At 44.2% G+C, this 17500-nt stretch overlaps 2 protein-coding genes across 3 annotated transcripts in view; both read right to left on the bottom strand.

Annotated features, from left to right (window-relative positions):
* mfsd3 (major facilitator superfamily domain containing 3) overlaps positions 1–16349 on the bottom strand; it is a 58996-nt gene extending 42647 nt beyond the window's left edge. Inside the window, exons 1-4 of the mRNA XM_083784780.1 lie at positions 16215–16349; positions 14376–14702; positions 12051–12204; positions 10602–10893 (exon numbers count right to left, since the gene is read on the bottom strand). Coding sequence (XP_083640906.1) covers positions 10602–10893; positions 12051–12204; positions 14376–14629 — 700 coding nt within the window. The 5' untranslated portion in view covers positions 14630–14702; positions 16215–16349. The remainder of the gene's footprint in view (positions 1–10601; positions 10894–12050; positions 12205–14375; positions 14703–16214) is intronic.
* A 610-nt stretch (positions 16350–16959) lies between these two features.
* The window catches only part of anxa1a (annexin A1a), a 6958-nt gene continuing 6417 nt past the window's right edge, over positions 16960–17500 (bottom strand). For both annotated transcript variants that reach the window (XM_083784782.1, XM_083784781.1), the window contains exon 12: positions 16960–17500. This exon is cut by the window's right edge and continues 34 nt beyond it. In XM_083784782.1, the coding sequence (XP_083640908.1) occupies positions 17475–17500 (26 nt within the window). In that variant the 3' untranslated portion in view covers positions 16960–17474.

Here is a 17500-nt window from a genome sequence, read left to right as displayed (position 1 = left end):
TATCAATTTGTGGGTCCTTGAGATGAAAATGTGTGTGTGTGTGTGTGTGTGTGTGTGTGTGTGTGTGTGTGTGTGTGTGTGTGTGTGTGTGTGTGTGTGCGCAGTCAGTGTGCAGTGTGTGGGACCTGCCATGTCAGTGTGACCCGGGGCTCCATGTGGTGTCCGTTCATTAATTCATTCTTCTCTCCCTCCATCTCACCCCCCCCCCCCCCCACCCTCCTCCTCTCAATCCCTTCATCCCTCTCTCATTTGTTTCCTCGTTCCCCACAGAGCCGATCACCCCCCTACCACATGCGCGCGCACGCACGCACGCACGCACGCACGCACGCACGCACGCACGCACGCACGCACGCACGCACGCACGCACGCACGCACGCACGCACGCACACACGCACGCACACAGCTCATCACCCGTCGGACCATGTCTCTCCAACAATCCTTGTAAACAGACACGTGATTTTCAGTCACGTGATTTTCGAGGATGCATCGTGTGTGTGTGTGTGCGCGTGCGTGCGTGCGTGCGTGCGAGTGCATGTGTGTGTGTGTGTGTGTGCGCGCACGCATGTTCATCACATTTATTGAGTTGGACACGGTGACATAAGGATGACTCACAGATTCATCCCGTCTGTACGTCCAAACAGACTTTCTTCCTTTCTATCCTCCACTCTTCTGTCCGTCCGTCCGTCTGTCCCTCCCTCCCTCCGCCTGCTCACTCCCCAGAGAAAGCCCCCCCCCCTCCCCTCCACCCCCCATCCCAGTCCTGCTGTCTGCCCTCTCTCTCGGCGCTTCACCAGCGATTAAGCTCCATCCACACTCGGCCAGAGTAGAGCCGCCTGATTTATAATTCACGCGGAAAATAGCAGACCTGTACGCACAAGTCGGTCTGCAATTTCTTGGGCACGCAACACCGCCGCGCGAAGCCAACATCTCCATATCCCACCCGCCGTACTATTGAGCAAGAGTATAGCAGAAGAAAGTCAAAATAGGGGACGGCGCCAGGTTGAGGAACAAGTGGCTAAGTGGTGTGTCTGTCAGTGGGTTTTATGAATATTTTAACCAATAACAAGACTTTTTCCTCTCCCATTTCCTGAAAGGTGACGTTTGAATTTGGGCATGCATGGTTACGTACAATGACATACATTAGTGATAGACTTAATTATGCCTCAATCCTCCAAGATTCGACAAGAACATGGGGCTGAATTCATTCTGTATGCCACCAACGTGTTGAAATGCCCAACCAAGTGCGACTACCACCCTCCTTTCAAAACCGCCAAAGAAAGAACACCTGTCTGCAAACTGGAAATTACCTCCACTGTTTTTTACCAGGCCTAGTATTGAGTAATGTCTTGTACAGAGCGTCGCAGTCCCGCCCCCGATTTGGGCCCAGGAAATAATTCCCTGTTAATTTTCCCCCAGAGACTTTTCAAAAAGTATTTATTTAAAGTAGTTTGCGCCGCGGACAAAGCCAACTCTTGTTGTGACAAATCATGACAAATGAACACAATGTTTTGGGCTGATCAAAAAGGTAGGGTACTACAACACTTTCTGTTTTGATTTCTTCTTACTAATTATTTGATCGGGCCCAAAACATTGTGTTTATTGTCCTGGTTTGTCACAACAAGAGTTGGCTTTGTCCGCAGTGTTAAACGTCTTGAAATAAATACTTTCTGAAAAGCCTATGGGGGAAATGAACGGGGAATTATTTCCTGGGCCACTCGTCATTTCTGAAAGGGGGGCGGGACTGCGACACTCTATAGTGTTGTATGTCTTAACAGGTTGTCTCGATGAATGGAATATGTAGGACCACAATGGAAACATTGTGTTATCCTTTTAGTATTGTTGTATATCTGTCGGCTCATGTGATTTTTGTCCTCTTTGTGTCTAAAACTTCCATCTCATTTCTTATCCTGGATTCCCCCATGATTAATACATCTCTCTCTCTCCTCTTTGTCTCTCTCTGTCTCTTCATTCACTCACCCTCTCTCTCTCCTCTCCCTCTCTCTCTCCCTCTCCCTCTCTCCCCCTCTCATTATCCCCCCCTCCCCCACTCAAGTCGTTATACCATCATCATCATCATCCCTGGGAGTCTGCCCAGACAGTCCCTCTGTGTGTGTGTGTGTGTGTGTGTGTGTGTGTTCGTGTGTGTGTGTGTGTGTGTGTGTGTGTGTGTGTGTGTGTGTGTGTGTGTGTGTGAGCGCATGCGCGCGCGCGCGTGGCTGTGTGTGTTTGTGTGCATGTATGCACGTGCGTGCGTGCGTGCGTGCGTGACCTCAGATGGCTCAGAGGTCACAGTTCAGACACGAGGCTCACTCTGATTGGCTGTCGGGCTGGACACAGCACAAACTCACAGAGTTCATTAGGAGTGAATGTACGGTAAGAGAGGATTCTGTCTATCTGTGTGTGTGTGTGGGGGGGGGGGGGGGGGGGATGTGTCCCCACAAGTATAGTATTTTAAACCTGTACGGCGACCTTGAGTGCCCTGAAAGGCGCCTTATAAATAAAATGTATTATTATTATTATTATTATTATTATTATTTAATAGCAGGCATGCAAACAGGCCCAAGGTGAAAAAGGTGACGTGTGCGGGGCCCGACGCTGTGCCGCGGGCAAAGCCGCGGCGCAGATCTTTTGAGCGTTTATCGGTACTAAACACACTTTGGGGGGGGGGGGGGGGGGTCGTGGGGGTCATCAGCACAAATCTATTACTCTCAGTATGTAGAAAGATGTTCAAATTAATTACTTCCTGCACTGTACTAGCCCTCCGCCCGGCCTGTGTGTCTGTGTGTTAGGCTGTGCAACAGTGACACTTGGTGGTGAACAAATGCTATAACGCTATATTCGTGCTCTGACACAGCCAGGGACACAGCCAGGGACAGATCCAGGGACACAGCCAAGGACAGACCCAGGGACACAGGGACACAGCCAAGGGCAGACCCAGGGACACAGCCAGGGATAGACCTGCAGGGACACAGGGACACAGCCAGGGACAGACCCAGGGACACAGCCAGGGTCAGACCCAGGGACACAGGGACAGACCCAATGACACAGGGACACAGCCAGGAACAGACCCAGTGACACCGCCAGGGACACAGGGACACAGCCAGGGACAGACCCAGGGACACAGCCAGGGTCAGACCCAGGGACACAGGGACAGACCCAATGACACAGGGACACAGCCAGGAACAGACCCAGTGACACCGCCAGGGACACAGGGACACAGCCAGGGACAGACCCAATGACACAGGGACACAGCCAGGGACAGACTCAATGACACAGGGACACAGCCAGGGACAGACCCAATGACACAGGGACAGACCCAGTGACACCGCCAGGGACACAGCCAGGGACAGACCCAGTGACACAGGGACACAGCCAGGGACAGACCCAGTGACACCGCCAGGGACACAGCCAGGGACAGACCCAGTGACACCGCCAGGGACACAGCCAGGGACAGACCCAGTGACACAGCCACACACACATACTGTAGCCGTCTATAGTGTGGTTGAGTGGTTGCACCACTCAAAAATGACAGATGATTATTTACTAAATCAGTACAAATCTATAGTCAGTATTGAGCAAGATGTTAACATTAATTTCCTGATAGTCATAGAACAATTAATTTACTCCAACAGTTTGAGGAGCACTAGCCCCTCCTATATTCAGTAGATTTCTGTCCTAATTAGTCACAAAAATGACAATGAATGGATGATAAGATGATAAGAGTGCCGCTCACTTCACACGGGTGTGATTTTTAAAAACGGGTCCAGCAATCGCACTCCCATCTCAAAATCCCTTACAGTTACACTCTTCATATCATGTAAAATAGAAATTATATTCACTGGCAAAATAATAAATTATAATACAGTCAACAGGGTCAGTTTACTTCATTATTTTAGCCTTAGTCAATTTAAGACATGTATACCATCCTCTCCTTATTCAACAGTTGAGCTGCATGTTTTCTTTTTTAATATATCTATTTAGTATATGTAAGCCCTGGGGGGGGGGGGGGGTGATGTAGGACTACAAGTTGTATGTATCAAGCGTTTTATTTATTGACGCCGGCGTGTCCACACCACAGACAGCACAAGGTGCTAACGTTGCTAATGCTAACTAGTAGCAGCTACACTTTTAGTAACAGCTAAACTATGGGATTAACTGGCGAGTCACAGACAGTGTGTCAAAAGTGGACCGTCTGTCCCAACTCCCGCCGAGTCCACACAAACAGAAGGTTTTTTTTTTCCGCGGCGCACATCATGCCACCCAGATGCAAGCAGAATATCGTTCAGAATCATACAGTGATTCACGAGACTAGTCCGTCAGAGAATGCTCTTGCTCATTGCTCCGGGCAGCGGGCTCCACCCAGTCCCCCACCCACAGACCCATTTTTTTAACGGATTTGCATGAATCACATAGGTCCCATATTTGGGATAAAAACGGCGATTTTCGCCGAAAAGCTACACTTTTGTCTGTAATAGACATTGTAAGGAGCGACGTTCTGGACGGTTAGCTCAACCGTCTGGGCACCTATAGGCTGCTGAGCCCAGCCTGACGGCGTGCCGCGGGTTCGACTCCCGATCCCGACAGCCTTTGCCGTGTGTGTTCCCCCCTTAGAGTATATATTAACCCATTCTGACCTGAGATCAGATTAAGAAAATGTCTTCTACATCCTGACAGTTTTCTGAAAAAGCTATGTTTCTATGTCAGTCGTTCTTCGATTTTTCAAAAAATATCAGACCTACAAGCTGAAAAAGCTGAAAAAACAGCAGATCTACAAGCTCGTAGCGCGCCACCGAGTGGCGCGCTACAAGCTTGTAGATCTGCTAAAATGGGTTAATAAAGAAGGCACCGGATGTCTCCTCCCATCCCACTTGCATTAAGTTGCTCAAAAGCTCATGAGGCGATTTCACTCCTCCTTCCGTGTATAGGATCAGAGTGCATTCTGGGATGGATCGGACCAAACTCATGAACGCGCTGGCCGTTGACTGTCATTGCACGCGTTCACGTATGAAACAGTGGCGTTCACGTATGAAACAGCGGCGTTCGTGCATGAAACAGCGGCGTTCACGTATATGAAACAGCGTCCGCGTGTCATCATGAACGTGCGCAATGATAGTCAACGGACCAGCGCTGTTCACGAGTTTTGGCCCAGCGCTGCAATACCAAATTCGACCACCACGTCCATTCCTGTCAATCCACTTTCAACCTATCAATGAAGGCAGAAAAAGCACACGAAAAAAGAGCATCTTCCTGGCCCACACAAGAGAAATAGAGTTACATTTACAATTAGGGAATGTGTCAGGTTATAGGGTTAAGATTAAACATTTGGACATTATGTTTAGATGTTTAGTTATGGATGCTTTATATACTCACACTGGAAAATAGCTGAGCTTGTAGATCAGAGATATCCGATGCTGTCCTAACATTTTGATGTCCTTACAAGTGTAGTAATGCCTCTGTTTCTCTCTTTCTGAGAGAGAGAGAGAGTGTGTGTGTGTGTGTGTGTGTGTGTGTGTGTGTGTGTGTGTGTGTGTGTGTGTGTGTGTGTGTGTGTGTGTGTCTCCAACCGTGACTGTGTACGTGCACTTCAGGGGCCAGTGGGTTCAGACAGGCGGTTCACACAAACATTATATACCCCCACCACCGCAAGCACACACACACACACACACACACACACACACACACACACACACACACACACACACACACACACACACACACGCACGCGCACGCACGCACATGCACGCACACGCACGCACACACACACACACACACACACACACACACACACACACACCCTTGAACAAAAACAATATTGTGTCACACATTACAATGACGGTCTCCTCCAGGCCAAATCTAAAAGATGATGACAGACACTGTGTAGAACCAACCAGGTGCTCAACGGAGAAACAAGGGTTGCTAAAAAAGTAATGGTACAAGAATATCTTCTGATCTTCACGTACAGTATGCTTTTCAGGACTACACACACAGTTTAGATGCCATAATTTAGGGGACACAGGGATAACATAATTTAGCTATTGAAAAATAGCAGATCTACAATGTAGGTCTGCAATTTTTGAAGAATCGTGAAAATATTTATTTCAGAAAACTGGAGGATTTAGAAGACATTTCTTTTAAATGTCGAGGTCAGGCCTAAATGGGTTAAAGACCGGACCGCTGGTGTACCGGTCCGGGCACCCATAGCCTGACAGCGTGTTGCGGGTTCGAGTCCAGATCCCGACAGCATCGAGCTCTCTCTCCCTACTGCGTGTCACTCCCAATCTCTCTCTCCCCCTTTCCTACTATCAATGAAAGGCCCAAAATAAAACACATGAAGCAGCATTGCCCCTGGTGTTGTCAGGGGTCCTTGACAATGAAAATGGTTTGGGAACCACCGGTTTGAACGACCAGACAAGCAACTACACTTTGGAAACAAGCAAAAAGAAAACAACCCAAAACTATAAAATGCCAAGCAACTTTACAGGAAAACAAGCCCAGTCGCTTGGAATAAGCAGACTTGGCAACACTGCTCAAAGGGGGGAGCAAAGTAGGTAAATGTTAATTACGGTCTGGTTAAGACTATGTGCTTTGATTATTTTGAAAAACCTTTTAAAATTGTGAAAATAGACGATCAATAAGCGAGCGACACATTGTGAGCTTGTAGATCGTCTATTTTAACCCATTAAAACCAGGAAGGCAATCTGTATCATTTTAGATTTTAGTGTTGACTATATAAAAATAGCAGATACGTATACAAGCTCGCATCACTTTGTCTACTATTTTTAATTGTTTTTTTGGGGGTTTTTTGTATCTTGAAAGTACGAGAATTACTGATTTAGAAGGCATTTGTAGAATCGGCCTCAGGTCTGTTTTTTTTATAATAAAAAATGGCCTAATAAGATTAGATTAGTCAGAAGGTATAAATATAGCCCTAGGGCTGTAACAATCATGTCATTATATTCTACTTGCCGATTAATTGCTATGCAAAACAATTGTGATTACATACATAAAATGTAATGTTTTTGACATTGAAAATTGGAAAATTAAAAAATATATATATATATTTCCGTTTGTCTTTCTGCTACTTTATATCCCCCAAAACATTTTTGAAAATCATGAATCTTTTAACATGGACACGATTATTATGACAAAATAATTGTGATTGTTTCAAATAATTGTAAGAGGCCAAGATAATGCGCACAATTGTGTTTTAAAGCTGTTATTCATATATTCAGACAGCTAAAGATGGGTGAAATGCTCCCAAAAAGAAATCTAATCTCTGTGACTAATCATACTATCTCTCTGTCGTATCATACTGTTTTTTGCTGACTGGTTATGGTATTATATTCTTTCTAAAAAGTAAAGACAAGGCCCAGGCCGTGGCGTAACGGTCTGGGCACCGGACTGGTGATCCAGTCGCGGTGTGCCGCGGGTTCGACTCCCGGACCCGACACGGCCTTTACCGCATGTCATCCCCCCATCTCTCTCCCGTTTCCTGTCAGCCTACTATCTATCCCTTAAAAAATCAATAAAAGGCGTAAGCCGCAAAAAAAATATCTTAAAAAAAAAAAAAAGTAAAGACAATGTTGCAAATATTTAATTGAAATACATCAGCTTGCCTTTAACCATGCTGCAATAAAGTATTTTTATAGTTAGATTCTTTAGATCCCTTTGTTTCTTTTTCCATGACACACCTGGAGCCACGTGAAGACGTTAAACTGATAACAACATTGATTAGGGATGTTAAGTTCATCGTTAATCGATTAGTCACCGTCAATAAAAATGAACAGTTAACATTTAATTGAAAATTCTGCGGTTCTACCATTGGGCGGTTTTATGTGAATGTAATGCTGTCTGCGTGCGTGTGTGTGCGTGGCAAAGTAAAAAAAAAAAAAACCCGTTATCAATTAATGAATTAATAATTGACATCCCTAATGTCAATGTCGACCAATCGGCATCATCACAGATCTAACCACTTAAACTCTATGTTATAGTTTACCCACCCAGAGTCCCCCAAGGGTCTATAATAGGTCCGCAAGTATTTCCATTCTACACCAAATCTCTTAATAGCTTTAGATTATTATTATTTTTTGCCCCCAGAATAGGGACGCTTAGGGATTAAGTGGCTAAAATCGAAAACACAAAAAATTGATGACTATAGTTTTAATCACGACCATCAGCTGATGGAAATCCTGTCTGTGTGTGTGCGTGTGTGTGTGTGTGTGTGTGTGTGTGTGTGTGTGTGTGTGTGTGTGTGTGTGTGTGTGTGTGTGTGTGTGTGTGTGTGTGTGTGTGTCTGTGTGCGCGCGAGTGCGTGCGTGAGTGTGTGGTGACAGAGAGAGAGAGACGGAGAGACAGAAGGGGGGCGAGGACGGGCGGACAGGGGGGGACGGGGTGGCGTTACACCCTCCCCAGACAGATTAGAGGGTCCAGCCAGTTATCCCGTTTCATAGAGTTGTCTGGTGGAGCTCATCCGATTACTGACCCACCCTTAACTCTCTCTCAACAACACACACACACACACACACAGTATCAACTTAAAACAAAGGCTATACACAATTACACATGCATTAACATGCATAAGTACGGACTATGCAAATGTGACAGGACAAACACGTTCCCGCCACCCACCCAACTAGACACACACACACACACACACACACACACGCCCGCCCGCCCCCACACACACACACACACACACACACACACACACACACACACACACACCAACGTGATGTGGCGTCTTCCATTTCAGTTTCCGAACAACGCAGACACAAAGACACTCTAATCCTTACATAATCCCCTTCTGCTGCCAAACACCAAACTCTAGCCATATCAACTCTCTCTCTCTCTCTCTCTGGCACACACACACACACACACACACACACACACACACACGCACATGCACACGCACACGCACGACCACTTTGAAAATAGACTTATTTTGGGGAGATGTGAGTGGATATTGCACGTATTGCTGGTAGGTGAGTGCATAGTGACATATAGTCACATAATTGCAACATCCCTGCTCATATGATGAAAGGAAGACTACGCCTGAGGTTAGAGCACTCCTGCCATTAACAGCACACCAATGATGAACTATTACCGTCTCCTCGACCAGACCCAGTCCTCAGCTCTCTCTCTCATGCACAGGTCAACAGAGACATCTAGTGGTGAAACGCCAATCGTGCATCTGAATTTGAGGCTTGACCCAGTCTGACCTGAGATCAGATTAAAAAAAAAGTCTTCTACATCCTGACAGTTTTCCATTCTGACCCGAGATCAGATTCTAAAAATGTCTTCTATGTCAGTCGCTCTTCGATTTTTCAAAAATAGCAGACCTACAAGCTACTATGAGCTTGTAGATCTGCTATTTTTCAATAGCTAAAGCACGACATGATGCTAACACCAAAATGGATTCCCGCCCAAAATGGGTTAAATAATTTGAAACAAAATTACTTTTTAAAGGCGTGTGCCCTTACTAGCAGTGCCTGCATTTAATGAAACCACGCCAAAATCATTAATACCTACTAACCTATATTTACACTACGACGTGTAATGTAATTATTCTAAAAGTGATTTGTATAGCTATACTAAACTGTGTCACAACCTTACACACAAGTAGGAACAAGTCATTAATTTACAGCCATCACAGACACAGCCACAGTCACAAGTTAAAGGACAACTTTAGTTTTTTTCAACCAAGGTTTTAGGATGTTATTAGAGAAATTAAAAGGTGAGTGTTTTTTTTTCATTTGCTGCTTTCTTTCGTTTTAGGGATTTTAGCTGTTTTTGACAGGGGGCGGGGGCATTCAAGCATGGGGCTAGATGTGTATTTTTTTACAACATTTTAGAGCGATTTATTTTTTAATTATTTACTATAGTCCTAATAAACCCCAGGAAATTACATCTGGCCATAAAAGATCACGAGATCTACTAAATGTGTCAAACTGACATTGAGCCTATATGACACAGTGTGGCTTCCCCCTAGTAGGCTATACCTTCACATTCAGTAGATCCTGTGATTTTTTTGTGGCCAGATGTAATTTCCTGGGGTTTATTAGGACTATAGTAAATAATAAAAAAATAAATCGCCATAATATTTTGTAAGAAAATACATATTTAGCCCCATGCTCGAATGCCCCCTGTCAAAAACAGCTAAAATCCCTAAAACGAAAGAAAGCAGCAAATGAAAAAAAAATAGCACTCATATTTTACTTTCTCTAATAACAACCTAAAACATGAACCTCGGCTGAAAAAAACTAAAGTTGTCCTTTAACCTTTAAAAGCTCACAACCTTTTTCCACCAAAATAACGTTGGTTCTAGAAAACTGGTTCCGTTCTAGATTCCTGGAAGTTGGAACCTCGGTGCTTTCATGGAACTGGCGGCCATTTCCTTTTATTCCAGTTCTGAACAAACGTTTAGTGAACTTCTGAACCAATAACATTTTGTGTGGAAACCCCCGGTGGAAAAGGGGCCACAGTGCAACATGGCGATATTCATTTAGCACTTCCATGCTGCTACTTTTTTTTCTCCACCCCGCGCTCCCACAGCTCGCAGAAAAACAAATGGTTGTGTGTGTGCGTGCGTGCGTATATCTCACCTAGCTTGTACGTGAGTACATACAGCACGGTCCAGGGCGTCCCCGGCACCGACATGAGCTTCCTCCAGACCCTCCAGGGTCTTATGGCGTCCGCCGAGTGCCCTCCCCGCTTGGCGGCGTCCGCCGGGCCCCTCAGGTGCTCGTCGTCCAGCACGGGGGCCCCCCACACGAACAGGGCCACGCCGGCGTACACGAACGTCAGCAGCAGGAACATCCAGCTCCACCCAGCCACGTCGATCACAGCCAGGAGCCCGCCCCCGGCGAACACTGAGCCGGCCTTGTAGCCCACCACCTACAAGTGCACAAGTTTAAGAGCAAATAAACGACAAGACGTTTTATTGCCAATTATGGACCACATGCCACGGTCGTTAAGACGTGTTCTTTTTATATATATATATAAATCCTTTTTTTTCATATTTTTGAAAATTCCTCTAATCCGGTGTACAGGTGATGACATGCACATTACATGCATAATAGAATTACATTTTCTTTCTTTTTTTTATAATGGGCGAATTGGCAACCAAAGCCTAAACTGGTGACCAAGATTCAAGATTCAAGATTGCTTTATTTTGTCATTCTTTCCAACTGTAGCAGCAGAAAAAAAACGAAATTCGTTACGTTTCTCCTAGTTAAAAAGACAACACAGGCTCATACAATAATAAATATATCAGTGCAAGACAATACTCTGAGTATAAATAAGTCATAAAAAACGACAGGAATCTATAAAAAAAGACCACCAGGTGGCGCTGAAAGAGTTAAGGCATTTTTTGCAGACAATCCAGAGCCACTTACACTAAGCAAGGTAAACACAAAGTAATACATCATCAAATGCATAGAAATAGTAATCTAGGATCATAGGTAAACCAAGACCCTATAATCTGTACATTGAAACTGTATAAACATTATACTATAGGATGCCAGCCAGGGCTACAAATGAAAACAAAGTCAAAACATGGGTCCCGTCCACAGTTTAGTTTTAATCATCATAGCTTGGTTTTCATTTAGTTTCCATTTAGTTTCCGTCATTGGAAAAAGGTAGTCGGATGAATTTTTTTTGTCATATAGTATTTGTTAATTGACTAAATCAACACTGGCTTGTCCATCTCTCTACAGGCCCAGCTCCCCTATACTACAGCAGGGGTTCTCAACGTTTTTGGCTGGGGACCCCCGGAAATGCTACAGTACCTGAGCTGTGTTTCCCTACGGGCCCAGCTCTCCTATACTACAGTACCTGAGCTGTGTTTCCCAGGCCCAGCTCTCCTATACTACAGTACCTGAGCTGTGTTTCCCAGGCCCAGCTCTCCTATACTACAGTACCTGTGCTGTGTTTCCCTACGGGCCCAGCTCTCCTATACTACAGTACCTGAGCTGTGTTTCCTAGGCCCAGCTCTCCTATACTACAGTACCTGAGCTGTGTTTCCCAGGCCCAGCTCTCCTATACTACAGTACCTGTGCTGTGTTTCCCAGGCCCAGCTCTCCGCGGCCCTTCAGCAGGCTCACGGCGGCCCCGTCCACGGCGATGTCCTGGACCGACGCCAGGAAGTTCATGACCAACAGGGTCCCTGCAACCCCCCAGATATGAGCGTCCGGGGCCAGAGCGGCGCTGGAATCCCAATCAGAAGAATCACAGTCAATCGAGTTGTCACACAACAGGTATAGGGCGGTCACGGTTACAGATTTAAGTGGTCGATTAATTTGTTACACAAATAATTGCGATTAACGATTTATTTGCGTGTGTTTTTTTTTTGTTTTTGCATTGAACATTGGAAGTTGTATTTCTGTTTGCTTTTTAGGGTTTTTAATCACAAATTGCACAGGGCAGATTTGACAAATAATGTATAAATGTACACATTTAATATTTTTTTCTTTCCAAAACATTATACACAATAGCGGAAATGGTTGATCTATAAGCTTACAACAAGTCACAAAGTGACGTGTCATAATGTAGATCTACTGTTTCTGCTATTTTTGAATAATGTTTGAAAATGTATGGACATTTCTCCACGATTGACGATTTTGTTCGATGACGATTATATTCTTATATGACGCAATATCAAAAAGGTCTATGGGAATTCAGATTGGGGGGGGAAATGCGACCCGGGTAGGATCATGGATGTGAAAATTACGTCAGACTATAGCATACAAAAGTAGCAGATATGTACATTAGATTAGAAATAATGTGCAAAATGTAGCAGGTACCGTATGTACGTACATGAAGTTAGACATAAGCTACAATAAGTAGCAGGTGGGGTTAGGGCAAGGGTCTTCAACGTTTTTCAGACAACAGACCACTTAGCAAAGAGAGAGATGAAGCAGGGAAACCCACTACATATTATATAAAATTGTGTAGCAGACTTATTTTCTTCATAGATAGCTTCATTGACTTGTTTGGCAGCATAGTGTGTATTTTCAGACATTTAACCACTTAACACTTAACACATTTTGACCGTTTTCTTTATGATTTTGAAGTTGATTATCTTTGGCCCATGAAGCGTTCAGAAGGTTCCCCTTCCATGACCATCATTATTCCATCATCTCAGAAATGTTTGACATCTGAAACATTTTCTAAATATGAATTTAAGCACATGCTACTTCTGTCTGATTTTACTTCAGTCGTGCTAGTGTTAAACCCTCAATACCTAGTAGTAAACATGACCTTTGGCTCTGTACTTTACTGCTTGGTCTGCTCTTTCCTCCCTCTACATACAAACTGCACAACGAGGATATTCTACAGAAGCTTGCCTATCTGGCTGACATATATTCAGTGCTGAATGAACTAAATGTAAGTTTGCAGTGAGTCAGTATAACACTGTTCAACACACATGACAAGATCGAGGCTAAGCTATCATTAAGGGCACGCGGTGTGAGTGGGAATATGGAATATGCTCTTGTGTGTTTCCCTACACTTCATGCATTCTTGGAGGGAAACAAAGTTGTCATGGATGAACCTGCAAAAAGGCTAATAACAGAACACTTCAACCAACTCGCTGAGCAGCTACGGAAATATGTTCCACCCGAGGCATTAGTCACAACCCCCCCTCCCCCCCCCCCCTCTCTAAGTACCAACCATTACTTGGAAGTATAACAAACCTGGGGTATCGCTGTAGATTTGCCATGCTGATTTTCGGAAGCCTGGGCCACGTGCATAAACTGACCATGAGTGGCCTAAGAATAGCTGGCATGACAACTTGCCAAATACTGTTCTGTTTCGGCTGGAGGAGGTGCCATGTGTATCCTTAAGTGAACATGAACTGTTAACCCCGTTATATTTGTTTCCTTGTAAAATTAATTGTAATTTGTGGAATCAAATAAAGAACTAAAATGTGTGTGTGTGTGTGTGTGTGTGTGTGTGTGTGTGTGTGTGTGTGTGTGTGTGTGTGTGTGTGTGTGTGTGTGTGTGTGTGTGTGTGTGTGTGTGTGTTCTTTCTACTTTTGTCTCGCCAATCTGTTTCATGCAGTGTAGTACTATTTTACTCAGCAAAATGAACAACAATTTAATTTCGCCATATTTTACCTCAATAAAAAATACAAAATACATCAATACAATTTGATGGTGTTACATTTCCGTTTTAACTGCTGCATGCTGATTGCTAGGCTAGGTCGGGAGGTAACAGGGGGTGCACGGCCAAAAGCGCTCAGCTCTACACCAAAACTCTTTGCCGAAAATGTATTGTGATGTAGAGCTGCTATTTTTGGCAAATGGTCCCCCCAGAATAGAGATGTTACGGTTCAAGTGGTTAATAACAATAATAATAGCCAGTGTTAGACACGCACCTTGAGACGCAGGTCAGCGCCAGGCACGAGACGGTGCCCACCAGCCAGCGCCGCTTGGTGCCTATCCTGTCTATCAGCGGGGCCCAGAGCACCTTGAGCACCCAGGGGAAGTAGAGCACCTTGGTGAAGCCGATCCGTGTGAGGGAATGGCCGGCTCCGCGCAGGTAGATGGGGAGCAGGGAGGACTGGAGGCCATAGGGGATGCCCTGCACAAAGTACAGCAGCCCCAGGAACACCAGTTTATCGTTCATCATCTTGCCCAGCGGAGGCAGGGACAGACAGGCAGGCAGAGGAGGAGAGTCTGCTGGTCAGCTCATCGTGAACATGCTGTGGGGGGACGGACGTTGAGAAGCAGAGGGATTTTATTTGTCATCCCTTTCTTTTGTTTAAAGGCATAGTATGTAACTTTGCCCCGTGTGTACATAACAAAGCAATAACTGTATGCGTTACCCATCATTTCTCCCTCTACCAGCAGTTATCAGCCTTTTGGTAGACCCCAAAACATCCACGTCTACGAAAAAAAAACAGCAACATACAACGAGAGGACGATTTGTTCCTGCAGGTAAACACCACACTACTATTACAATACTATTAACTGCTGGTAGAAAAAAGTAAAAAAAATTACAAAACAAGTAAAGAAAAGAACATATTATTTGTATTAACTGTGGCCTGGCCAAAGGGTAAGGTATCTTGTGGGAGATGGGGAAATATAGTAATAAATAAATGAAAAGGAAATCAATTATGTTAAAACTAAAGCAAATCAAACAAATATTAAATGACCAAAACACAGTATAGAAGATGGAGCACACTGACAGCCAATATGCCTGGATAAAACACAATAAAACATAAATGTAACCATTCTCAACTAATGGGTTGAGCATGGTTACTTACATCATGGTTATAATGGGAGATAATGTCACAGTGGTTCACAAAGGTTCATGTCAAAGGACCCCCACATTGATATGTGGCCAAAGTGAGATGCATTTAGAGCATGTAGAAAAGTTATCAAATATCAGATAAAATAGAATACCGGTAGACTATATACTGTTCCTAAACAGCAAACAGTTTCTTGTTCAGCTTGGGACCTAGTTGGAACCCCCTCAAATCCAATGACTCCACGTTGAAAAGCATTGTATAAACTGTAAAGTCAGTGTCCATGGTAACAGAAATGCAAGAATTGGGGGCTTATGTTCAGTGAGGGGGCTTCAAATGTACCCGTACAGGTCTCGGCTCTGTAAGTTGGTTCCTGTCTCAGAGTTGTGGGGGTCCTTGAAATTAAAGAAAGTAGAGAAGTTGAACCACTGCTTAACTGATGTTAGACATTCACTGCATTGTAGAGGCATATATCTGAGACCCCCAGGGTCCATTTGCACACCCTCAGTTGGAGTTAAAGTAGCACTGAGGGTTTGACAAGTTTAAAACTTTTATTACACACATATCACATAACTCCACCACAGCAGCACCTGCTGCTGACTACTAGCTGACTTTCAAGTACTACTAACCTAGCTGTGGCTAAGTTAGCTGCTATAGCACACACACTTCAGAAGCCATTCACAGCAATAGCTGATGGGCACATGTATTTTTGTCTTTTTGGTTGCATTTAATACAACATAAAGCACATCTCGTCGCCATTTGTTTGGCAGGTATTGTGACGGTAATAACACTGTCACGTTAGCTGTCAAGTCGGGCGGCTAGCTGCATGGCTAGCTGCTGCTGGCTGCTCTGCTTGTGTCAAGCTCAAAAACCCAATGAATGAAAAGGCTCGTCTGCGGATTTGTCTGCTAGCGCCCATGTGTGTCCTACATCAGCCCTGTGGAAGATAAATGTTGACACACGTACTGAGAGGGGAGAAGACGTTAATCTGGGCTGCTCCTCTTGTTGTGGTCTGTCTGTGACTGTGTGTGAGTCTGGAGACCGTTGCCAGGTTTCACTACATCCCCCTTATTTAGATAGACAATGTTGATACAAAATGTCTAAATGTCCTGGATGCTCCGTCCTGGCAATTCTTCTTATTATTATTATTATTATTATTATTATTATTATTATTATTATTATTATTATTATTATTATTATTATTATTATTATTATTATTATTAACCCTGGCCTGCCATTCTGACGCCACTGTTTCTTGATGGACTTATTGTTTTCAAACCTGGCAACACGAGATGTTCTCCCTTTGCAGAGCAGGGCTGGAGACTAGTCCAGGGGGTTCCAGCTACTCAGCAAAATGAAGAACAATTTAATTTTTCAGTTAAGGAGTGTAGTGCATTAATTGTGTACTATTATATTAAGGCTGGTTTCTCATCGTAACTTATTAGTTGATCTATTATTAATGTAATCTAACAAAACAATTGCCTATAGATAGCCTAATGCACATCAATTTGGGGGGTCCTTGACATGAAGATATTGGAGAACGAGCTAATGATATGCCATCTGAACTGGAATTGAAAAAACATACATGTTCCTGTTGTGATTATGGGTTTTACAGCATAGTCATTCCCAGTGCATGCCAAATCTGTATTTCTGTCAGCATGAGGTTCATGTTATAACATTAATAGTAGTAATAATAATACACTCAGGTATATAAAAAGCATTTGTTTTTATTTGCAAAAATATCCAAGCTTCTTCCAGAGTACTGCTGCTTGGCTGTTGCGGATTTGGTTCACGCCTACTGCACTGCAGCTGAACTGTGATCAGTTCTTATTCCAGGTTGTGTCAGAGAACCTTCACTTCAAGCCAAAGGTCAGAATATAACAGATACACATATAGTGCAGACAGCTCTCTCAGTAAATAAGACAGGACTTCCTAACATACATCAAGTGGCAAACTGCTGTACAGTGTGTACAGTATGCCCCGACAGACGGATAATAGTTTATTTGGAAAACAACATCTCTATTGGAGCATTGCTGTTTCCCATGATGCTCTTTGCGTATTAACAGTAGGCAGGTGTTCAATATCATGACAGCAAAACAAATTGGAATAATATAAAACAGTGGCTTTTTGGCTTTTGGGCCAAATCAGACAAAGTTGGTCGAGGCTGTTTGTCTTCATCTGAATGAGTGTGGATGGATGGATGCCAGTCAGCAGGTTGGTGGACATTTAGTTCTCACCGCCACACAGAGCCA

Source organism: Protomyctophum parallelum, assembly GCF_964188405.1.
Source record: "Protomyctophum parallelum genome assembly, chromosome: 15".
Lineage (NCBI taxonomy): Eukaryota > Metazoa > Chordata > Actinopteri > Myctophiformes > Myctophidae > Protomyctophum > Protomyctophum parallelum.
Note: the sequence above shows the minus strand (reverse complement) of the source record. Positions and strands in the feature narration are given on the sequence as shown.